We start from the raw sequence: 26,112 nt of genomic DNA, 5'->3' as shown, positions 1-26,112 counted from the left end.
CATAAAAGCTAGCAACTAATATGAAAGCGGCAAGTAGTTAATTAGTATCTTTAACCTGCACACAGAATATTACATTCAAATTCTATGAAGAACAAACAAATTTTACTTTGTATTCAGGCCCACAGAGCTGCAAACAACCTTACACAACAGAAATATTGCAAAAAAACCCCAACACAAAAACCCCAACATTTGAAGAAATTCTGAGGTTGTGTTAGAACTTGGAACTTTTTTAGTTATCTTCTTTATTTACTGAAAACCAAGCTCTTTCCTTCATCATTTGTATACTATTTCATGCCGTATCACGAGAAAAACATATGTACTTTTATCACTAACATATGTCAGTATGACAGAGTAGCTGAAATACTGTATTTGAAAGTTTAAAATTAAGGGAAGGTACTACATGGAACTATTTAAAGAATATTTGTCTTCTTTACTAAGAAAGTACCTCCTGTTTATTTTCATGAAATACTTTCAGGATGTGACTTCTTTCCTTGCAGTTTCACTTAACTTACCTTTTCAGTATCTATTCCTCTGGACATTGACCAGGTGGAAACAATGTAATCCATCACACGTTCACTCAGTCCTTTAGGGACCTGGTAGAGCTTTAGAAAGTCCCGGACACTGTTCAGCATTTCATGATATCTGTTTGTATTAGCATACATTTGCTGAAATATGGTTGTCACATTACCAAAAATGGTTGCATACAGAAGGGCTGTAAAAAAAGAAAAACAATAGGTATAATACATAATAAGTTGTGATCATCAGTCTGTGTCCCAGGAAATTGCCAGGCCCATAGAAATTCATGCAATGTCAGTGCTTTGTTAGGAAGGCCCAACGAGCACAAGCATTTTATAGGTCACCTTCAGCACTACAAATTGAGGACCACCACCTACTTTTGTGATGGCGAGTCCTGCAACACAGAGTTCCTGCAACACAACTATTTGTCATTGTCCATCAAACAATTCAGTAGTATCCAAACCCTTACAGAACCACAATAGAAGACACAAGAATTTTAAGACAAATAGCTGGACAGCAAATACTTTAAAATTTCATCTCTGGTTTATAGTGCCTGTGTTGAAATGCCATCAGTGACAGATTTCCAAGCTTTAAGTGCATTACCACAGTAGTAAGCCGAGTCATCATTACCCACCTCAGTGTGACAACAACAATGCATCAAAGCAGAAGATGGAATATGTAATAAACAGCTACCATAGTCAGTGATTTATAGATGTAAGTTTAATAATACATAAAAACTCGCATTATGTTTTATATTCTTCAGGCAGAACAGCAAGGCCTGAGGCAAGAGCTCGAGCCCTCAAAGGCAGACGGCTGCACAGCCCTTCTGACTTCACTCAACACAGTTATGAAGCCAGCTGGTTCATCAGGATGGGTTTAAGAATAAACACGAGAGAGAAAAAACAGACAGTATTTCCAGGTGTGGAGAGAAGCAGATGAAAACACACAGGACTTGAGAAGATCCGCCTGCTGAAGCCCAAGACAGAACAGCAGGCTGGTGGCAGCCTCAGTGGTCATCTTTCGACGGCTTGCAGAGCCTGGGGCGGAAGCTCTTCCAGCCAATCCAGCCCTGAATGAAAGGGAAGGACTGGAAGCCTCAAGTGGAGTTTTCCTATGTTGTGAATCAGGTCAGTGATATGTGAGGGGCCAGCTGTAGAGGGAGACGAACAGTCAGATGGCAGATGCACCGATAACCACCAGTAAGTGCTCTGGAAGTGAAATTTTAAAAAATAAGAAAATATTTTGCCTTATCTAAATACACCTTTATGCTGTTTATTTCCTCCCTCACCCCCTCTTAAAAAAAAAAAAAAAAATATATATTCCCTCATCCCATTAATTCCTTTGAGAATGCAGCTATTTATTCATGTCAGTGTTATAGGCAGATAACCTTAAGCCAACTAAAATGCTTTAAGGTTTTATGACCAAAAAAACCCTTTGATAATGTGCAAAAGAAAATTACAGAACTATCTTTTCCCTTATCACCAAGAGATGTAATTTAAACTTAGACTTACTCAAGGCCTTTACACTCCTGATGCTCTATAGAATTCCCTCCTGATGCTGTATAACTTCTTTTCTTTTTATGAGTTCCTGTAGAGACCAGCTCTCCCCCTTTCTAACTACCGCTCTGTACAGATGGGTATAAAAATATATATAAAAATGTGCAAACTCAGTTTAAAAAGAAGTGGAGAGTATGAATAGGGATACAGTGACCAGAAATGTATAGATTATTTCTCTGTTTAACCTTAACTCGTGCCTGAGCTAAACCATACCGGGAGGTCTGATGCAATGAGTACTGACGAATGAAGAAATGCTTTAAAAAAAAGATTTACTATAAATGCTCCTTAATCCATGAGTATTTTGTATTTGAACAGCATTACCTTTCCCTAACTATGTCCTGTTTTGCTCTCTGTTATGCAGATGCAAACACAACCCTACGATATTGCTACCTTAGGCCCTACTTACATGGACTTTTACCCTACCAGAATATGAACCCAGGGCCTCCAAAACTGCAAAGTCCCACTGGCAGGACACTGCAGCAGCACAAGGCATCCACAAATGTTGTTCTTCTGCCAGCCAGTATAGCGCTGAAAATAGGTGACAGTTTAGGAAGAGGGTCCCAAGCAAATTCTTGTCTGCAGATTTCTGGGCAACCATACTTGTGTGCATACAACTATCTCTTGCTCTCTGGTGAACAGTGAGACCTGAGGGTACAGTATCTTGGGATGTATAGCTCTATACCAGAAAAGGTAAAATGGAGTCCCTACTCTGTCCCATTACTGTCCAGCTACATGAAGCCTAAAGAAAAACCAGAAATTTGATTCTTCACTTTGATTATTATGAGGCGAGCAGTCCTAGAGCAATTTCCACTGCAAATTGCAGCTACTATGCTCCACTATGACAATTATTTTGGCAAGAAAAATTATTCCTGCCTACATGAATTTTTTATTTAAAAAAATCCCCGAATTTACAATCCTTAATTTATCATTAGCTAACCCCTTTATTACTATTAAAGACACATTAAACCCAACAATTTTTGCAGCCTAATATTGGGTAGACACTTTAGCATATTAAACATTGACCTCTTCTGCACAGAAACAGCTTGCTGTGTGCCTTTCCTTCTTTTCAAAGGAATAATGAAATGAACCCACTGCAGTACACTGCAGGCCAAGAAAGATTTCAGAAACACACACTCTACTACAGGAAGACAGTTGGGCAATTTATGACAGAGCACAATCTCCAACATCTCCTCTCCATGAATGTCAAGATCCCTCAGAAAAGATAGAGCCCCTCACCCTTACATTAATATTCTTTTCTGACAACAGATAAAGAAAAACACATTGTCCCCAACAATGTGGCCACCCATTTACAATGCAGTCTGTGTCACCCCATTTAAACCAGTGTTTAAATAACGTCAAAGATAAAAGCATAGTAATTTCAATAGCCAATTACCCGCACAAGTGAATCATGAAGGTCAGACACAGGTTGGAAAGGTCACCAAATCATCTGCTACTTTTAATGATGTAACAAATAAGAATAGAGACATAAATACAAGTCAGTGCAGGTCTCAGCTACCACAGTAAAAGATCTGGGATCTCATTTTAGAATTATAAGAGGAAAAATTTCTATCTGTAAGAATGAGAGGTTTGCAATTACCCCAATTACAGATGTAAGTGCTGCATGCGGTTCCTGAGATGAATCATCAGATTGATGATGATTTGTTCAAACTGCACTCGTTCAAAGGCCTTGCATACAAAATGTGTGCATAAAACCTATACAGCAACAAGTAAGACCAACATCAACTAGTGAACAACTTACATCTTGCCCCCAAGACTTGCAGTGCTTTCTAAAACAGAACTGCCTCCATTTTCACTTTCTGGAAAGCTGATCCAGAAAGTCTGTCTGCCTGCATGTAAATTCCACTTAACAATTAAAAAACCAAGACAAACGCCTTTTACGTACTTAAGGAGGAGCCTGTGCTAATCTAAATACCATTCAAAGAGCAAGCACCTGGATTTACAGACAGTAGATGATTTAAATGTATAACTGCACTTTTGTTTCACTAACAAGTTCCTAGTTCACAACAAATTATTGAGTTTGTAGATGGCTGAGAGAAAGCACAGCCTTGAAAACCTGTTGCACTATATCACTTCTCACTGAAGACGAAACATAACCATAAATTAACCACAAAAATTGCATGCCTCAAAGGCATTTTTCAGATAACACGTTGTGAGGTCACACAAAATTAACATTGATCAGATAAAAAGAAAAGCAGAAATTAATAATTGTATGGATTATAACACAATTATATGAGAAAAACACATTGTTTTTAAATGTGCAAATAGAACAATGTAAGGGCTTATAATTGCTTGAGATTAGGGGTCTTGATTAGTGATAATTATGCCTACTTACGGGTAGACAGCATGCAGTTAAAAGAAAAACACTGAACTGTTAATTACAGTCTGCAACCAAATACCAAACTGAACAGGTATCTATCAATGAATTGTTTACAGCACTAGTTTAGATAGAATTGTTATTTGTAGTCTTGCAACTGAAACTAAAGCATCTAAAGCAAGATTTACTTATCAAGTATCTATATAACCTTCTAGAATAGTACAGAATTAAATAGGTTGCCCCATTTTCTATCAAGACAGATGCAGAGATGCTTAATTTGCTACTTCTTAGGAAGCATTGTATATTATAAAGTTTCCTATTTCTAATCTTTTCTCTACCTTTTATTTTTATTAATACAATGTATAGAGATATCATTTCATTTAGCTAGTAAAGAATAAATGGAAACAACTTAGCCATAACCTGATAGGTCAATTAATATTATGCACTTTATGAAGTTTCACAATATATTTACATAACATTTTCACATGGTATAAAACAAATTACAATTGCTACTATCTTCTTAGCATGTACATCAATTCCTGAATTTCACAACTTGGGGAAAAAGACATTTTTTGAAGTGAAAGTAAATTCCCAGAGGAGCTGTCCCCCCTGCTGTTCCAGTGACTGCTAGATTCTGCTCTTCCCACAGCTCTCTGTTCTCCCAGACTGAACCAATACACTGCTCCACCTCCCTCCTCTTTCACTCCACCAGCTTGTAATTTGCACCTCAGCTTAGGTACCCCACACGCAAAAGCAAGGCAGTAGCAATGGCAAAGATCAAAGAACTGGCACACTACTATCAGCTGAGCAAGTCTAAAAATCAATTCAATGGCAAACAGCAAAGTAGAAAGCCTGACTAGGCCTTAAGGGACATGAGCATCAAGTCATGTGGCAGAACCACTTGACTTCTAGGATGAAAGATGAGAAACCACTGGCAAATTTTGCTAAACTCTTGGTCAAATCCTACCGCAAATCTTCTCACACTCATCATCACATTTGCTGAAATCGTCCTGTGACAAGAGATGGGACATAGAAGGACCACACTAGGCTCCAGCTACAATGAAAATGTCTCCCCTGCAGAAGGATAGGCCACCAGTGAGGACACAGTTGATAAGGGTTAAACAACAGCACATCAGAGACGTGATTTTTTTTTTCCTCTTCCCATCACCAGAAAACCCAGGAACTGCAATGAAATGAAAGCCAGAGACATAAACAAAGGAACAGCTGGTCTAAGAAGCCACTTAAGCAACTACCAAGGACTAGAGTAGTAGAAACATCTGTGCACCTTAAAATAGGCTGTCTGCAGTATGTAAGGGCAGAAAGGGAAGAGTTAAGAACAGCTATGGAACAAACAGCACAAACAGCTCCCACTGCTTCTCTCCTCACACCCTTTCCTAGCTCTACAAAATAAAAGCAGACTGCTACTACAGCAGCACAGACCCACAAGCAAATAACCTCCTGTTATTTCAGGGACTTGAAACCATTTACATTTTGCCACTTTAAAGCTTAATGTGGAAGAAGAGAGATAAGTGTTGGTAAAACACCAAACCTTCCAAAGATGCTGAACTCCAGCATCCATCAGGATGCTTCAAAACTGAAGTTTTTTTATTTTGATTTGATCTGGTAGCACCCACACAGCTGGTAGCAGCAATCGCAGGTGTTTGGCTCCCAAGAATTTCACAAGCCTGGGCATTGTGGGCAGCACAAATCTCTAACCGTTTTTGCTTATGCCTTCAGCATGTTTGGGCTGAGATAAACAGCATGGGAAAACACACAGACCAAAACTGATCAGAGGAGCAATCAGAGCCGAAGTGAATAAAAGCCAATAAAACAAGCTTCAGCATCAGCCCTGCAAGAAAGCTCCTGGTTGCAAAATTAAGGAAGAGTCTGGTTGTACATTACATTTGTGCTGTAAAGGGAAGCCAACAGAAAATGACACATGCATGACACTGAAAGGAATTAAGAACATCCTGGATACAGAGAGACTTCAGGCTGGTAGAGTTTGAAATCCCTAACCACGAGCTTCTCTCACCTTCAGGAAAACAGGGCTGCACATTCATATTCTATAAACAAACAGCACTTGCAGACCAATGAGTTCACATGACTCTTCTCACTTAAATTATCTGAAGGCATCAATATTTCTGTACCTCCACTGACTGGTTAGACACAAAGAGGCAACATCATTTTACATCCAAAGGTACATCATAAACCAGATATGAAGATACGTGTTTTGCGTCAACTTACAGGTAAATTCTTAAACCTGCCAGATAGCCATGACTAACTGCAAACACAGTAATGCTTAGTAATTCATTGACATTAAGGCCTTAACCCTTGATATCAAAGACTTTCAAAGAACCATTACAGTTTAATCAGTGAGTCCACGGAAAGCTCCTTGCGGAATCAAATTTTGTTTCAGTCAAAATACAACAATATGGGAAAGCAAGAGCAACAGGCAAGAAGATTTGCAAGGGGAAACATCAGCATGATTACTCAAAGGTAAGACTGGAGAAAAAGGAAGGTAATTCCACAGAAATGGCACTTTCTGGTTACCTCTCCATGTTTTATCCTCCACAAGATAGGTTCATCTCTAGTAAGGTAAGACAGAATGGCCAGGAAACGTACTGATTTTCACAACTAGTTAAAACAACTAAAATTCCTGTAAAGGAACAAGATATTTATCAGAACATTTCAGGAGGGTCATAAAGGGTTTTAAATGTGGAGCAGGATCTTGATGATGCTCTATGTTTTAAGCATGTGTACTTCAGTGAATGCTAAGCCTTTCTCTAGCGTAAGCCAATTTGATTATCAAGAGGAAACTAACTGTACAAACAGATTACAGCTGCAAAAGCCATTTGTATTCCAAACATACAAGGCCAGACTCACCAGTAGGACACTTATCAACAGGGGATGACTTCAGGTCAATGTATTCACCAGTGGGTTTTACCATGACAAGAATTATTAAAATGGCAAAATCTGATTAAATCCTCTGCAATGTGCAAGAAAGCACACTATTTTACTGTTTTGTAGAATTTTATGGACAATAAAATTTAAATTGTCTAGAAAATTGAAATGGATTTCCATTTCATTTCCCAGCACTAATGAACAGATCACCATTTAAATGACGACTGAGCCATTTAAGGGCATCATTTTTCTTCTACAATTTATACAGAGTAATGCATGGCCATTTTCAATTACTTGGTTAAAATTAAATCTCCAGATACTGCTTCTAGGTTTTTACTGACTTGCACCAATATGAAGGCTTTTACTTTGAAAGCTGTTTTTTTAATCTCAACTTATCTGAAATGGTTACTCCCAATTAGAAGCAAACTCTCATTTTTTAAAAATCTATTACTGAAATAGAGCTACACATAAAAAAAGTTAGGAAAAGATTCAAGAAAGGAGTGAATAAAAATGAAAAGTTGTTATCTTTTCATGTGAAACTGCTTACATACAAACTTTTTATGTTTCCTCTGTCTACCCTATTTCCTCTATGATTTGTATAATGTTTTCCACAAAGCCTTGCAGGAAGGAAATCTAGAGAGGCTCGAGGACATCATCTTTTACTCAAATTTTCTGGCCCTTTCCCTATAATACTGCCACACATTCTCCTGGGCTTTGTACTGCTGGCTCAGGCCCATTCCTGTTGGCAATTCCCAAGCCTGATTTTGCAATAACCTACCTGTAGCCTTTGAGAGTTCAGAACTGGATCTGAATTTTCTACACCAAAGCCATTATCCAGCACTTACGCATACTAAATTCTAGACCGCACTTCCCCCCATCGTGATGCAACACAAAAGTTTGATGGCTGAAGTCACTTGCTGACTACTGCCCAAGCAGCATTCTCCAGTGTGATGACTTTTGGTCATTGCTCCAGACCTCATTTAATTAAGGTATCTTACATTCGAGTGAGATATTTAGAGTAATCCTTTGTTCCCAATGATAAATGGATTCAGGTAGATTCCTCTACTCCTACCAGAACGCCTGTCTGGAAAGTTGGTAGTTGGCTGCATTTCTTGCCGAGTATGTTCAGATCTGAATCCACCAGTGAGACTACAAGGAGGAAGGACCTAAGGCGTCCCCTGAGGCTGCAGTGATCTCACTTCTCATTAGGCTTAAAACCTCAGCTCAGCTATGCACTTAAACATAGGCTTTAAACACTACTCCATAGGTGTGAGCATGTCTGCCTGTGATTAAAGTTAAGGACACAGTTAGGAGAAATACTGAGACAAAGCAGCTCTCTTCACCACTAACTGTCATTCACTGACTTACAAAAGCTTTTGCTGTCCATGTAGCAAGTACATCACAGTCTTTTTTTAGGCTTTGCCTTCTCTGAGAACAAAATAAAAGGTAAAAATTTAATGCCTAAAAATTATCCCAGTATAAAAGCAGGGTGGGATGAAGTGAACCAGGGGTGGGTGGTAGAGTGCTGGTTTCACCCAGCCAGCTGATGTAAAAATTGCACATCCCTTATCCCACAGATTCCAGAGAGAAGTAACTTCTCTGGATTAACTGCATCATCCCCAAACCAAAAACTAGTTAAGCAAAACCCTTAAAACAACAGAAAGTGTGTAATTGAGTCAGAGCCTGCGTCTCCTGTAGCTTACCTGGCTTACACTCACTAGCACCCTTCAAGCTGACTTTTCTCCAAGCAGTCACACTGCAAAGCAACCAGTGATGGAGACATTGGCTGCACAGAGAGGTTGTGTTAATCACCGAGGAGCTGTCAAGCCTGTTCAGTTGACAGGCCAGGCAGCTAGGGTTAAGAGCATGGCCGCACCTGACAGGATGAATGGATACCATAGTTAAGGACAACAATTAATTCTCAGTTCAGATTGACTTTGCTGGGAAATGAAGCCCCTAAAGCTATTGCACTTAACTGGACTGTGCTGTACTTGGCTGCTTTGCTTCTCCACAGCTCAGTCTGAAGCTTCTGATGCAATAACCTTGGTAAGCCAGGCTCCCAGCATGTTGTTACTTCAATAACCACAGAATGACTGCAAGATGCTCTTCAGCCAACACTGAGTGACCTGCCAACCCTGTCTTGCACATCTTTTACTTCTGGGTGCAACAAGTACAAACAAGTTATGTGACTATATGCCATACAGGGTTTTCAAATGCTTCCCAAACAAACCTAAAGACAAACGGGTTCAAAAGCTTCCCTTTTCTGCTGTCATTAAACAGTTACAAATATTTAATGGTGTTTAACACAAATCAGAATACTGAAGTTTTTTATTAAGTTGAGTAAACCAATGAGGTCTGAGATAAAGATGACATTCACAGATGAAGACTAATTTGAGGCAGTTAAAGAGTAACTGTCACTGGAATGACAAGGTCTGAGTCATGCTCCTCCCACACACCAATCACAGATATGCTTGCAGACCAAAATCTATAGGTGCATACAGTATGTAAAGGAATGTGAAATGGGAAAAGCTCATAAAACAGTGGCTTCTCTAGAGGGCCTGCTTTACTGATGAGTGAAAAGACAGGTTAGTGAAGATGCATAGGGCTTATCAAAAAAATAACCAAAACAACTGTTTGGGTTTTTAATGAGAAACCATGGATGACTGCATGTGAGAAGAATACTCTTCTCTGTAGTGGTGAAGAGAGTTATATACTAACTTTCAGAAACGGGTAATCGTTACTGTTCCTTTGGCTCCAAACTTGAAGATGCTTGTCTTCCAGGCTGACTGTGCTGTTTTATTAGAACTCAGCAGGACTAAAAGCAGCAGTAAAGGTAAGCATGCATACAGCTGGGAGTTCCACACCTAACTTCTAAAAAAGATACATCATTATATTAAGGGGTAGATGTCATTACATAAGAGACACTGCCTGATTTCTTTTTAAAGTAAACATTACAAAGAAATCATTTGACATTTAAAAAATGTCAGGTAGCTGCGTTTTGTGCTTTGGTGAGTTTGTTAGCAAGCCAGCACAAAATGCAAATAAATTTGCACATATACAAACTTGTACAGTCAGAAGTAATGATGTAGTAATAACCCACTGGGACCTTTTTAGAGAACTATACCGCTTGTGCAGCGCCTGAACCCGTGAGGCACACAAGAATGGCATTTGCAGATGGTAATAAGCTGAAGCTGGCCAACAGAAGGTACAGAGGACTCTCAAAGGTAATGAAATAACTCTGTCAATAATTTGCAGCTACAAACCTCATCCAGTAGTTAGGGGCACAAAGCTTTTCCTTGCTTAGGGAAGAACGATTTAGGGAAGACTGCAACCATACTCCCTTGCAATCAGTGTACATCTGGGATACAGCAGGACTGCGTTTCAAATCTCAGCGCAAGAGTAGAGACCTAAACTCAGGTCTCCCATTTTCCTTCACCTGAAGGTTACTGGGTATTTTGAGAGAAAGAGAAAGGAGAAGAAAAGAGGTTTTACTGTTAGACCTGTTCCAGTCTCCATAAATACAGCAGGGATATGTACCCAACATTTCCACATCCTTGGAGCCTTTTAACCATGAAGTAATTGATTAGAATGGGAGAGGCAGATATCTCTGGCCATAAACACAGATCTCTCTGCTCTCATCTCCCCACAAACTAATGCATTTTCTGGCAGGCATGCTTTGGGAAGCTTTCCTTGACCAGCCCCAGCAGGTGGAGAACACCTACTACTATCCTAGCAATCCTCAAAGCTCATAGGAAAAACATAATTTCTAAGATTGTTTTAAGTGATTTCCCATGCGTGCAACAAAAGTCTTAGGAACCACAGGAATATAAGGTGACTGTAGCAATTGGTAAAAGTAGCCAGAATCTCAGTTTCAGTTAGCCCTAGTAGTCATCCTCTGTTCATCACTGTGATACAGGGTACATAATATGAGAAGAATGGCTCCTCCTGAACTTAAATCCTGATCTTTGGATTCCAAAATCAAAAGTCCTGACAGTGCAGATCCCCACTCTCTGCTGACACAACACTGGATCTAGCCTAATCCTGCAGCAGTCCCAAAGCAGTCATTAAGGAAGCATTCCCTGATAATTCTTTCAGATGAGGGATCACTTTCACAACATCAGAGGATTTCTAGAAGAGTTTTTGCAGTTATCACAAGTCTTTCCCTTGTGTAAGCACTGAAGAACTTGCCTTCTGTAATTCTCTGCCACATATATTATCACCTAAGTAGCATCTACCAGATCTTCTTAAATTCTACCTTCCCACTGATGGAGGCAACAAGAAGATCTTAGAGCTCATACAGTAACTGGACACTAACAGTAGGAGTTGGGCAAACAATTGTCATAAATACATTCCATGTCATTCACAGGCATAGAAGTTATCAAATTATGAAGAAGTAAAAACGCAGGAACTCATTTTAGCACTTAACGAATTGTGGTAATAACCTGCATGCTCCCCTTTTAAAAGCTATGTGAAGTGAAGAACTGTTTATAAGCTGTGTGTGCTACCATGAATTTTCATTTACCGGTCTTAGGAACAAGTTGTCCCGGTTTCAGCTGGGATAGAGTTAACTGTCTTCCCAGTAGCTGGTACAGTGCTATGTTTTGAGTTCAGTATGTGAAGAATGTTGGTAACACTGATGTTTTCAGTTGTTGCTCAGTAGTGTTTAGACTACAGTCAAGGATTTTTCAGCTTCTCATGCCCAGCCAGGGCACCTGACCCAAACTGGCCAACAGTGTATTCCATACCATGGGACGTCCCATCTAGTTCAGGAACTGGGGGGCAGGGATTCGCCGCTCGGGGACTGGCTGGGTGTCGGTCGGCGGGTGGTGAGCAATTGCCCTGAGCATCATTTGTACATTTCAATCCTTTTATTGCTACTGTTGTCATTTTATTAGTGTTATCATTATCATTATTAGTTTCTTCTTTTCTGTTCTATTAAACCGTTCTTATCTCAACCCAGGAGTTTTACTTCTTTTCCTGATTTTCTCCCCCATCCCACTGGATGGGGGGGGAGTGAGTGAGCAGCTGCGTGGTGCTTGGTTGCTGGCTGGGGTTAAACCACGACACAAGGCAAGGATAGAATGCTTCTCAACAGCTCAAATTTTTTATATTATATAGCTACCACTGGCTGAAAGATATTAATGATTCTTGACAGAATACTTATCTTTGATCTGTTGCTGTAATCAATCAGCACATGAGCACCAGGCTATTAAAATATTTTTCTGTCAAGCTCACTTGACATGCTTTGACTGGTACACAGCCACAGTGCTGGTTTGGGGGGTTTTTTTATGTTTTTGGTTTGTTGTTTTGTTCATTTGGTTTGGGGGGGGGTGTGTGTTTTGTTTTGTTTTGTTTTTTTTTTAATAACAGAGTCTACCTGCAAACCACACAGCTAGATTTTCTGGGTAAGCACCTCTTGAAGCTGTCCCTAAATATCACTCCCGATGTTGAGCATTCAGGATCTGGTAACCATGGTTTCAGCTCCCTCTGACAAATGTCCTTCTGATGGATAACCACCTATTCTGCCTTCCTCCATCTACACATGTGCACACACGCACTCTTCTTTAAACCATTTCCCCTTGTCAAATTCTTGTCATCTACCTGGCCCAAAATTACTCTTCATGCTTCCTTCCAGAAGTTCTGCCCTCCTGTTTTCTCTCACCTCTTCCAATTTTCTATTCAATACTCTGTCTTCCTCCAGCCTTTCAGAAACCTGTCATGGGAGCAGTGATTTAGCAGTCTCTCTGCATCACACAGCCTGCAAAATTTAAATCAACCGCTTAGCAGACCCATCAAAGAGGCTGCCAGACCTTCTTGGCCTCAATAGAGAAGCCTAATGACTAGGAGGGAATCAAGGTTAAATTAGATGGTCAAGAGAACAGGGAGTCTTCACAGCTTGGAGGAGGGGAGGAAGGGGACGGACAGGGATGTAAGCCTAAATAAGTAAGAGGGGGGATGGAGGAGCAGAAGGGGAAGGTAGGTGAGGTTAGGAACGTAGAACACAAAGCACCAGATGATAGCTGAACTGGTGAAAAATATAGAGAGAGTTTAAATGTCCAGTTTTCTGTACAGGCTTGCCTTTACTGAAACCAGTACCTCTGAATTAAAAAAGACACACTTCAGTAGCACTGCAGAGGGAGGGAATAGCTACACAGTGGTACGGTATGTGCAGAGCACTGAGTAAAAGGCATTCTGCAAGATGTGAAGAGTTAGAGAGGCAAGGCAGGCAAAGCAGAGACACGGAGCAGTTTGCATAAGGTCACACAGGGGAGTGTGTGACAGAGCTGGGAACTCGACCCAAACCTGCCAACTCAGGTCCTCTCTCTGCCCTGTGCACTAGCCCCCAGTGGCTCCCGCACTGTGCTTGTGGCATTTTTCAGCACTGATGAGATAAGCAGCAAGGTTTTTTTCACCTTTTGCTTTGCCTTTTGCCTATCAGCTTATTTCTTTTGCAGGCCATAACATCCATTTTCTGTGTCCAGAACCTTCTGCAGTTTCTAGAGGCTAACAAGCACCAATTCTCTCTGAACGTTTGGTAACCAGCTCCCAGGAGAAAACAGAAACACTGTCTCTGGGTGAATCTCCATTTCTCCAGGAAAAAGAAATTGTACCAGAAGCCTGCTTAATGAAGAAACTGTTTGAGTTAAGACAACATTCACTAAGATCAACAAGTGAAATGCAGCAGTAGTAGGCTGAGCTGTGGCTAACAAGCACTCCTAAAAGCTTTGTTTGAAGAGTGTATCGGCATTGTGGCTGCAATGCAAGACACTTTAGACTGTGCAAGTCAGACCATAGAAACACAGTGCTTGTAATAACAAATAGTACGGTGAGAATGTTGTCTTTGCTAGAGGCTAATGAAAATAAATTGCTCATTTTTTATATCTTAAAGCAAATACTCTGTTATTTTTATTTACCTTTCTCCATTTTTTCAATGCTGAAAGCTTAGGCAATAAGCCAGAAAGATGAAAGAATAAACACTTTAGAACAAGCCAAGGGGACTAGACAACAAATCCAGAGAAATTATCACCGAGGGCACTAAAGAGAACAAAAATGCTGGGTCCTAACAGTATCCTTCACACAAAGCCTAAGTAAACAGGTTGTCACCACCAGGGTGTGAAAGGGAGGGATAAAGTCCAGTGTGCTGCTCTGCAGACTGGCAGAAAAGAGCTTCAAGAGCTTCTGCACAGCCACAAAACTCTTCAGAGCATTTTCACTTGCCCAAATTCTTCTAACCACTGTGCCATCAGGGACAGCATCCATCCGTCTAGAGATCACTGCTCCGCAGTTGGAAGGAGAGGAGCTACTGGTTCTTCTGAGCACGCTGCCAACATCTTGAACCATTTTTCCTCCCCAGCTGTGTGGCTCTATTTTGCTAGGAGCCTTTCATATTTGACATTATTTTTCCACCACTGACAAGGTAGAGATGTGAAATCCTGAACAGTTCTAAATGTTACCCCATTCCATGCTTCATATTAGTGTGGTCTGAGAAGGGTACAGGAAGGAAGGAAATTGCTTGGTAAACCATTTTTGACTGGAATCACCATCAGGATTCCCAAACCAGAATACTCAGGACTGTGTTTTTGTGTTTCTAATCAAAGTGCAGGAGGGAGAAAACACATATGTGTATCACTCAGAAAGCAGCAGATTCTTAAAGGAAGTCTTTTCATACTTCACCCCACACATTAAGAATGTTTCCCCTTCCAGATGATGACCACTGTGATCTGAAAATCTCCAGCAGTTAATGCCCAGTCCTGACTCCCTCTGCTGGTACTTGCATACAGTGTCCTCTACCTCAGCCTTAGAAAAGGAGCAATGTCCTTTAGTGTTTCCAACAGGAGTGTGATAGTGGGAATGTGTTGTCACAGCAGTTTAATGAAAAACTATAAATATTTTGTTAAGCATTTAGAAAAATGCCTTGGAATCTTCCGAGTGTTCATTATCCAGTTTTTTTTCCTTCCTGTATTATACTACCCTTGTACTGTCTGATATACTTCCAGCTAAACTAAAGTTAGAACAGAATTAAGTTGTAATGAATATAAACCCTTTACTTGCCTTAATCCATGGTTTCATACTCCACACAAAAGGGACAACTGCTAATAAAAGTCTTTAAAAAACCAAAACACTTCCTCAGCATTACAATAAGAGTGAAAGCACAGAGAAAGCTTTAAATACTAGAAGTTGCAAGTTGGAAGTGTGAGAGCTCATTAAAAAAAGCACTGCACAAGAATGCTCAAGGCAAATGCCATTCAAACTTTTTCTACTCTGAAGTTATTTAATCGTCACAGCAATCACAAGGGATAAGGCAACGTATAAAGGAATTGGCTTCTGTAGGCTTGCTGCTGTTCAGTCTTCTGGAAAGGTATTCACTGTAAAAGTGCCATCAATTTAAAATGCTTCTCAGTTCTGAAAAGCAATCTTTCTAACCTGAGGCTTGATACTTCAAGCTGCCGAGCATCCTCAGCTGAAACAAGCCAAATGACATGGGGCTTCTGAGTGCCCCAAAAGACCAGAACACCAAAACAGGAGCAAACTTAAGTATTCAGCAAGTAGAAATACTTGCTCTATACACACACCTCCCCCCCTCCCCCCAATTCCTTCTTTTTTGTGTGTCAACAATTCCAATAATCTACCATTAAGACAACATAGTTCCTGCATTAGTTCTTTCTGCTTATTCCCTGAGCGTTAAAAGCTAAGCTAGTGGGCAGCATCAGGAAAGTCTGTTTCCATATAATATACATTTGCATGGAACTGCCCAGTTTCCCTTTTCACAGCATTTACAGTCACATAAACCGTTCTGCACAGACTGGAGATGAAAACATGCTACAAAATCAGCATGGAAATTTTTATAGGCATATAAACTATTACATTTAAATTTTTATTTTATATATATATTATATATAAATTGCTACAAGGCTGTGGACAAACCAGTCCTAGGCCTGTGCTTAAGTACTCAAATTTAAAAGATCTGAGTTATTCTGAAAAAGGTGTAGCAGCATCAATGTTGCCATAGGACTCACTCCACCAGAGTTACAGTCCTTTCTTGCTGAAGTATCTGTTTCTTCATTGCTTTCTGTCAGCTAACAATCCATACGGAAGACCTACATTCCTCCTTGCTTTCAGGAAAGCCACAACGTACCCCAACCTTCGCAGCTGTATGTTCAACAAATTGCTGTGAGGGGACGCAAGTGTGGTTGGACTACAGGTGCTCAGCTGAGCTGAACCTAGCTGCCATCTCTGATGTTCAGCTTCTAGGCACAAATCCTTTGCATTGGCTTTATGTGCAATGCATCTCATTTCTAAAACTAGTACCACGTCCCCATGTCCACACCTCCTGCTCCCTCTAAGTTACTGCCAGAGTACCCCTGATGAGAGCTACTCAGTTTAAGAACTAACACAAACCACCAAGTCATTAAATGATACAGTCTGTCACCAGGCTCCCATTCAACAGCCCCATATTTGCAGTGAGTTTGAATTGCTGTTGCCTGGTCTATAAAGTCAGTCCAAGGGCTAGAGCTTTTGCACAGAGAAACAACTAGACAACACGATGAGTGGGAAAGGAAAGGAGTTTCTTCACCGACCAAGTTCTTCTCTCCCTCATAGGTACTTCAGGAAGAGCATCAGGCAGGTACCCCTTAGCTGACAAACACTGAACCACTACACTGACACTTCTGCAATGAGAATTAATAGCCACTGCAATATCTCCGTGCAGGAGATAAAGGAGAAGCAACCAGAACTGAAGAGTGCAAGATTTAATCAGTGAGCCTCTGCCATTATCTACTTCCAAGAAGCCAAAATGCTACATTTCTTTTCTACCCTGAAGTAAATTTTAAAAGTGCTTTCCACTGAAAATCCACAGGCTTACCGACTGCACCAGATCTCTGCCAACTTTCTAAAGAGCAGAAACACCAAAATTCATCACTCATTTCAATATGGCTACCAAAGATGGGAATATCTCATAAAGCTCAGAAACAGTACCTTCACTTTCCTATCATGCTATGCCACCGCTGGCTCTGCCAAAGCTGATTCTGGAGTTCATTGTAGCTCACCTCCCAAATCCTGCCCCTTTACAAGTCAACAGCTCTCCAAAACAAGCTGTGATGCAAACCAGCTAACTGTACTGGGGGGAGGAAATAATATATATATATATATATTAATGCTACAGCAGCAAAGCCAGGCTTAAGTTTTTCTCTCAGGGTCTGTGCATCCAGCACAGCATCCATAAGCATAACACAAAGTGCACATGTGCACCAAAAGGCAAATTAGCGTAAACTGGTGCAAAAGATTCTCCCACCACCTTGGAGAAGAGTCACACTTTCAAGAGCTTCCAAAGAACAGCAGTATAGAAGTTGATCAATGACATTTAAAGTTTTACAATAGGGTTTTAATGAGAGAAAGTTTAAGATTAAGGGGAAAAAAGTCAGCACAGTGTTGGTGCCGACACACTTATGTCGGTATCACACACTCATGACTCAACTCTGCCAACCCAAACCAGCAGGTTTCAGAATGACCCCAACTGAGGGGGAGCCTGAAGGCAAATGATTAAACAGCTGCTGTCCAGGACAAGAGTTTAATTAATGTAATCAAACCCATAATTAGGTTAATTGCAGCACACAGTCTTCACCAATCAACTCACAAATTGCCAGTCCCACATATCTAAAAATCAGTGCCTGAAATGAAGAGCACACAGCACTCTCCAGTATCACAGCAGGCTAGAGAGGAACACAGCAGAAGGGAATTTACTCCCCAAAAGAAGACACAAAGGAGGATGCTTTTAAGGATCTCAGCAAACAAAATAATGCAAAAACCTCCAACTTTAGACAGTACAAAACACACCAACAAGTCACACTTGGCTGGCAGACAGACATGCTAACAAACACCTGCGCATAGCAACACAGCTTGGGCAAGGTCTAGCATAGAACTGACTGTGCAGAAAACCGTGTCTGTACTCTTTGAGGCAAGCTTACAAAGATGGAGGTACCAAAGATCAGCTTAGCTAACCCAGTAGGTACATACTGTCCAGTATTTAAAAGGTCAATCTGTCCCTCACCTACCACCTTTTCCCAGATGCTCCTAAGTTTCACACGTGCCCTGGGCTCCAGGCAGCACCACTCCTCCACCAGATGCTACTGCTGCCGCAGCTGGGTGGCCAGCCCATGCTGCTTCTCCCAGTGGGTGCTTCCCCGTAGCACCCAGATGTGGTCAGCCTGCCAGGCTGGGACACAGGCACTGGGAGCTAAAGGGTGCCTATATGTCTTAGCTTGTCCTCAGAGCAGTGGCTTTCAGGAGCTAAACATGCCCATCTTTTCCTGAGTCACACTAAAGTCAGGTATCTCCCTGTCGCTTCCATGATTCATTCTCCTGTGATTCATCCAGAGAAGGCAATACATATAATTTTTATGTCTATTCAGCACTTCCACTGACATTAAACTATGTATATGGCTAGCTCAGTAATTGCATAATCTTGTGTGTCTTTCAAGGTCAGCATTGTCCAATGGGTCACTATTAAAGATCCTTATATTGTTGGTATCTTTCTTGAAAGAAGGCTCAGATTTTTTCTAAGAATTCTCCTCTGTGAGTATTCTCTTGCTGCCACATTTCAATTTCCAGCCCTGCTGTTCTTATGTATCTGCTCTGAAGATCAAAATCTTGCTTTGTTAAATGGACAAACACCACCCTTGCTCTCAGAAATGGCTGACCTTGATTATCTCAACTTGGAATGTTAGGAATTTAGAAAGTTAGGAACATGAGTCAAATGGAAAATAGAAGGAAAATGTGTAGACAACCCTAATTATAGATGTTGCTACATTTTGTTTCTAACACTACCATGATGGCAGCAGACAGATAATAGCAGTAAAATCAGAAATCGTAGGAAGGACTCAGAACGCAAGCAATAACATAAAATACATCATCAGCCTGTGGAAGGCACAAAGCCATCAGTAAAAAAGCTCTTTGTTTTGGGGTTGAGATTTCTTCCCTTTCTAATGGGAAGACACTGGTCCAATCAAGCTGTTTTGAATTGATGATCATAGTTGTTATGCTCTGTTTACTTGTCTGATTGTAATTTTTGAAGTCCACAATCTGAATTACAGCATACCCAGTGTACTCACTACACAATGATACAACACAGAAAAGCAAAGAGATCACGCAAGGAATACAGAAGCACAGCATGGTTTTGTTGTGCACCGGTATCAGCACTAAGCTTATCAGCTGATACTGGGAAGGTGCAGTCATCTCTCTCACTAGAAAGACTGCATATCTGCAAGTTGCAGCTCCTTGCTGACAGGACCAGAAAAATCAGTATCAGCATTGAAAGTGCAGTTGTTTCCACAAATAACTAGGGGGTTTAAGGTGGCAGAATTAGCCTATGCTACTAGGCTTCTCTATTAAAGTTTTTCATTCACATTTTAACTTTTACAGTCCCATCTAGATTTTCTCTATTGAACATCCTGCTCAGGTGCCATTGACATCTAGGTATCTACATCGTTAACTTGAAAAATCATATACTCTTACGCCTGTCTTGCCTCCTGTTGTCCAAGGTCAGAGTTTTCCACTGGGTCACCAGTATAGATAGTTATAATTCTTAAGGCCAGGTTCATTGGTTTTTATAGGTGCTAAGTACTCATAGCTCTATTTTGCATCAGAGGCTTAGCAACATAAAGTCTGGTTTGCCATGTACCAAGTGGGGAAAATCAGAAGTTAAAGCACAAATTGTCAAGTACCCATGAAAATATTGGTCAAAATAACGTGCCAAGGGTTAACAGAAAAATGTTATGACAGCACATGAAATAGTCTCTAATTCTGTCAACAGGCAATTTTTTGTTTGAACATTCAAAACTGACATATTTGAAAATCTGCCCCAATAACATTTCATGAGGAAGAGTAAATCCATTTACATGCAGAGATTCTGAGTCAAACTGAGAAGAAATCCAACCCTTCAATGAAAGATGTTTTGCCTTCCTATTTACTGCAAAAGCTCTCAAAACACTGGCAGCTCCTGCAGGGTCCGAGCCTTTGAAACACCTCCTGGAACACTTCAGTAACAGCACCGCTGGAGTCAGCAGAGGAGAAATCTGTGCGAAAGTAAAATCTGATCCTTGGGGTAAACAATTTTTGTGGATTGTGTGTTGATTATTTCCATCAGCTGGCGCATTTATATGCTGCCCTCTCTCTCCTAGAGGACCTGATCATTCAGAACTGGGGCACAGAAGAGCAGCTTGCTTTCCCTACCCACCCTGGACACAGGCTCAGCCCAGGCTCTGGAGGAAACTTGCTGTTTCTCAGCTATAATTACAGCAAGTGCTCTTCTTTCACTTTTGATGAATCTACAGCCTGTTGAACTGTGAGAAGCAAGCAATCCTGCAGCATTTAAAATGACCTGCAATTAATGGGCATTTCAAACAGCAGGTCATTTTGGAATGCTTTACAAGAATGCACTTGGTCCACCAGGCAACCGGCAACTGATGGCAAGATCCTCCAAAGCTGTTAAAACAGAAGTACTACTGTGTAGCTGTTGAAAGACAAAGCTTTTCTGTTAGCAACTGGTGGGGAATTTGGCTGTGCGGCCTCAGGCAAACATTACTGAGTATCAACCATTTTGTGCATCACTGCATAGAAAGTGGTACAGAACCAGATACTTTCCTCTTAAAAGTATAAAGCAGTACTCTCTGGCAGTATAGGGTTAGAGACAGCAATGGAGGAGGAAAGCAATGCTAGCAGCATACATACATGCACAAATATAGCAGTCTCAGATTTAAGTTCTTTTTCCTCTACCCATATCGCTGCCTTCTAGGAAGCAGCTTCTTTCACTGCCCATTTACCCCAAATTAATGAAACTCTTCAGCCACCTCCAGTGCTACTTTAAAGCCTGGGCCTACAGACCCTGGCTCCAACACCTCCCAAGCCCTACAGGGCCAGTACACTATGTTTGCATATTGTATGGGATATCTGCCAATACCCAACATCAAAAGCTTACAGAAAACAGCATTTCCCATTCATGTGCAGCTGCCAAATGCTTTCCCAGATTCCCTCCCCACTGCTCTCCACTTCTGACACTATCTCATATTAAATCTCTGCTGAAGAGAACACAGCCATGATGTGGCTTACAGAACAGCTGTAGGAAGGAAAATGCATAGCTACTACTGTGAGGACAGTATTTATGTCATAAACACTGATTTACCCATGCTTGTGCAGAGAGTGCTAGGCTAGAAAGTTAGTTTTGTTCCTCACCAGTTCTACCACAGTTACTCCCCCCAATGCATCAGAAGACAAGCTTCATCGCAGACTGCTGTGCTTCCCAACTGAAGGCGAACAGCTTGAGAAGTGTGGTTGCCCTCAGGGTCTCATCTCTTCCCTGCTTTTCTGACCCAGTGTTTCACTGGCCACTGAACTACTGAACTGCCCATTTCATGGCACTGTGGACCCTTGCAATCATCCCAGTACTCCATGCACTGAACCATTCATACCTTTCTGCTACAGTTGTCTGCTGCATCATATTTTCCATTTCAGCCCAAAGTGGTAATGACTCAGAACATTTTCTTCTGTCTGGCTGCCCAATGATACAACACAATGGTCCCATAAAACAGTAGTGTCCCCTCCAGTCTTGTGTATTATTGAAGTCTGTGTATGAATAAAAGAGAACTCCATTCTGGATCTGAACTACACCCTCATGAAGGGAGATTTCTTTTACATGATCAGAATCTCATACACTTTGTACAGTACAATAATCAAACCTGATAAAATCAGTACAGTCAACTGGCCATACTTACCAGCATGCACCTCTCCTCACATAAGTATTTCAAATTCCTTTTTCAAGTCTTTGTCTGCTTCAAAGCATCATGCTTCAAACCATGCTCTTTCAGCCGCAAAGACCGAAGAAGAGAAATATTGCTCATCTGTTGGACTACAGGTCTGTAACTAGTACAAGGAAACAACCATCTTAAACATGCACCATGTAAGATTCTGTGTATTTTGGACAGCAGTCAAAAAAGAAGTTTAAGTTTGAAAAGGAAAGAGAAGAAACCTCAGTTTCAACTTCGGGTTCTATTTCTCTCTCTCAAAGCCTGTTCCCCCTTTTGTCCACCCACACACACCCCAGCATGAAAGCAAAAGAAGCAAGGGAAACTCAGTAGCTACATGCTTCCATCTCACACCTATCAGTGCATTTACTAACAGACCAGCAGGAGTCCCAAAAACCAGATGGTCAGCTGTACTGCCCTGAACGGACAACCTTCTGATGCCATCTCTGGAAAACAGGAGCATCCACCCACTTGGCAGCTCCAAGCCATACCCCAGAAGATCCTTGGCAGTGTCACACAGATCTCTGCCTCGCAGGTACTGCTGTTCCCATGGTTCTAAACACAAGTGGAGAAGCTTTGATTGATTTGTCTGTTGTAGTTTTCACAAGGACTGTGCTGTCTTCTCTTATACCAGCAAGAAAAAAAGAAAATTCTGACCCACCTGCCTCTCCCCTTTTCCTGTTTTTCCAAAAGACTGCCCTCATGGTCAGACAGCATATTCCAGTGCCATTCCCAGCTTGTACTGGGGACATAGTATGCTCTGGTATCTCTCGGAAACACCTACAAGAATGCAGGCAGCATGGGGAACAAACAGGAGGAGCTAGGAAGACTATGTACAGTTACAGGGAGATGACCTCATTGCGATCACGGAGACATGGTCAGATGGTTCACGCAACTGAAGCCCTGCAATGAATGGACACAGGATCTTCAGGAAGGGCAGGCAAGGACAGCGAGGAAGGGGACTTGCCCTTTATTTGAGAGAGCAGATGGATGCATGGAACTCTGCCTGGGGATGGGTCAGGAGCCAGTCGAGAACTTATGGGTCATGATTAGTGGGTACACCAACACAGGTGCCATTGTAGTGGGTATCTGTAATAACACCTATTTGCATTTTAGCAGAACTTCAAGCTCAAGTTCTCACACAGCTTCCTGTCACTAAGTTTGCTATATACATGAAGGTTCAAAGCAGTATTAGACATTATTTTCTCCGCATGAGCAGATCAGAACGGCATAATAGGCCAAAGGTGGCACATAGCTAGGTCTTCTCCTCCTTTTAGCTGCCCACAGTCAGTGTGGCACCTACATGACACAGCGGTTTGCTCAAAGTAATTTGCCTATTTGGTAATTCCTCTATGATTTTCACAGGAGGTTGCTAACTTTGTGTAGAACAAGGCTCCCTTCCAGAAAAATGCTCATTTTCCCCTCCCACATTCTGTAGCTGTCACCTCATTATTAACCTGCAGTCAACTTATTTGCAAGGAGTGCGAGAAAGCCAGTTCCTAGAAATTTTAGTTTTGGCATACTTAGTTCCTGACAAAATTGATTTTATAACTTTCCCAGTCATGTGAAGACAGGCTTTTATGAAGAAAGAATAAGCAGAATCAAAAATATTCAAAACAAAAGTGAATCAAGAAATCAAAGCCTATTTGGATCTTTGCAATACAGGAAATCACCTTCCTTCCCCTCCCTCTGCATTTAAATGCACCGAACTGAATGAGAAGCTTAAAGTCAAACAAATGTTTAAGGAATAAGAAGTTCAAGGAATTACTGCTTAGGGGCAGAACAAGGCAAGTTGAGTATCTTTTCCAGTTCCTTGTTTCTTATGAAATTCTCTCTGTGCAAAAAAAAACCCAAACCAGGATGAAGCTGCTAGTGTGGGATGGCGAAGCTCAGAGCAGTGACAGGCCCAGAAATGAAGGTTTAGGCAGGGAAGTGAGAGAAAAGTAGGAGGAAGGAACTGGTGGTCCATTATAGGAAAGAAAACTGGAAATAGGAGAATGACCACATCAGATTTAAGGTGCACTTCTATGAACTATTCTCAGTGGATACTGGGTTGTTTCCAACTACACAAAATCATTGCAGAACCTGTGTGTTTGATGCAAAAGGACATGTGCTGTCCAGAACCACGCTCGCAAAGTGCCACAGTAGACCTGACCATTAGGAGGTAGAATTCCACTCATTTGCCCTCTGAGTATGAAAGGGGTGAAAGATTTTGAAAAAGGAAAACTAAGATAGGGTTGGTTCAAAACTGGAACGAGTGTGCTACTTCATATTTTACAAAAGTTGTACTAAAAGTACGAACGGTCAATAAGTGATACAACTGTAATAAGCAAGCTTACGGTTTTCAGAATTCACTTAACAAGCTGCCTAGAAGCTCTGAGACTGTTTAAGGTCTCCATGGACAAGGATGATCCAGAAAATAACTCACAAAAAACCTCATTCAAGTTCAATTTCAAAGACAGAAATTAATTCTGTCTTAAGTCCAATTTTCTCTCCTTCAGTTTGGCCTCTGAACACTTGGAAGATGTTACCAATCTCCAGCTCCCTCTTATTTTGTAGTGAAAATCCCTCAGGATCTTTCCATTAACATTGAAGAATTACCAAACTGTGACCCTGAATCATTCCTTTCACCTGCACTTACCAAGCAACCCATTTTTGCTTTTGAGATGGTGACAGGGGAGAGCAAGGTTTGCCTATGATCTGACCAGAAGCATTTACTTCCACACCACCTGGAAGTTACTGGTTTGATTTCAAAGCAGAAGGAAAAAAGCATTCCTCATTCATGTTGAGGTGAGTAAGAACAGTCAGGCCTTAATACCTGAACTATTTCATTCTTTACCATAAGGCACGTAGGATTTTAGACCCTACTGGCTGTTGAAACCCTTCAGTTGGGATAAATTTTCTACTTTTCTTCCAGGCAAGAGGACCTATTAATAAGTTACTTGTCTCCTTCCACATTTTTCACACCAGTTGCAGCAAGAGTTGCTGTACTGTGGATAAAAGATACTGACATTTTCACATATATTCCATATTTTCTCAGGAGATCAGATTTTCTTCCGTCAGGCTGGTGCTTATGAAAGGATATGTCTTCATATAGCAACTCAAGTCCTGATCTAGAATATTTCAGGGCTCTCATCTCCAAGAAATAAATTGCATATGACCCACAGCAGCATCCACATCCTCTAGAACATTACTTATCATTTTATAAACTGACAAATCTTTCTCTAAAATATAAAAGCAGCCAAATGCATTAAAACTCACTGATCTGGCAAGCACAGCTAATCCTTATTCATTCTCAAGATGTCATGAGATAGCTCATCTGAGTGGTTAGGGACATATCATGATCCATAAACCATTTATATACTACAGCTAGGCAAGCTGTTTCTACTCCAACATTTTGTAACCTACAGCAGGTCTGAGTCCAGTAGCAATTAGCTATTAAAATAAATATATCATTTTTGAAGCTGATGCGGAAGTAAAAGGTGCTTAGAAGATGCTTCAGAACTTCTGTCATATTCCACATACTAGATGACAAGTGGCACAATGTGTCATATGAGTGGATGTGCTATTTTGCTATTTTTTCCTATGCCTATCTAACTGGATTTTTCTTAGACAGAAATGGCTTTGAAATACAGATTTTTCTCATGTAAAATCAAATCCTTGTCAAGGATTTCTCTCCTTCAGCAATAGAGTTGGGCTTAAGGAAAGGCCTCTCGGGAGCTTTTTGTGTGCTATAGGTATTTAGCCAATTTCACAGGTGGGAATCGAGAATAAAATTCCAACAAGATGAACCATGCTGTTCTAGATTACACTTGTGTGCCTCAGTAATTTAAGAATAAAATTATAAACTGAATCTCCAGGTTTGCTGTCCTGCATATCAAAACACAATGTTTCTTGCAGATTCTTGAAGCTTTTTTCCTAGGGAACAAAACACTTGTATATTATCCCCTGGTTCACCTGCCTGAAATATTCTTTCTTCCTCTGACGCTCCTCTGCCCTCTCAGTTCAT

At 40.9% G+C, this 26,112-nt stretch overlaps 1 protein-coding gene across 2 annotated transcripts in view; it reads right to left on the bottom strand.

Annotated features, from left to right (window-relative positions):
- KCNH1 (potassium voltage-gated channel subfamily H member 1) overlaps positions 1 to 26,112 on the bottom strand; it is a 186,383-nt gene that overhangs the window by 97,066 nt on the left and 63,205 nt on the right. For both annotated transcript variants that reach the window (XR_011327451.1, XM_069800197.1), the window contains exon 8: positions 513 to 712. Coding sequence is in view for 1 of the 2 variants with exons in the window: in XM_069800197.1 (XP_069656298.1) it covers positions 513 to 712 (200 nt within the window). In the remaining variant the exon portion in view is untranslated. The remainder of the gene's footprint in view (positions 1 to 512; positions 713 to 26,112) is intronic.

The sequence above is a fragment of the Haliaeetus albicilla genome, chromosome 13 (genome assembly GCF_947461875.1).
Source record: "Haliaeetus albicilla chromosome 13, bHalAlb1.1, whole genome shotgun sequence".
Classification (NCBI taxonomy): domain Eukaryota; kingdom Metazoa; phylum Chordata; class Aves; order Accipitriformes; family Accipitridae; genus Haliaeetus; species Haliaeetus albicilla.
Note: the sequence above shows the minus strand (reverse complement) of the source record. Positions and strands in the feature narration are given on the sequence as shown.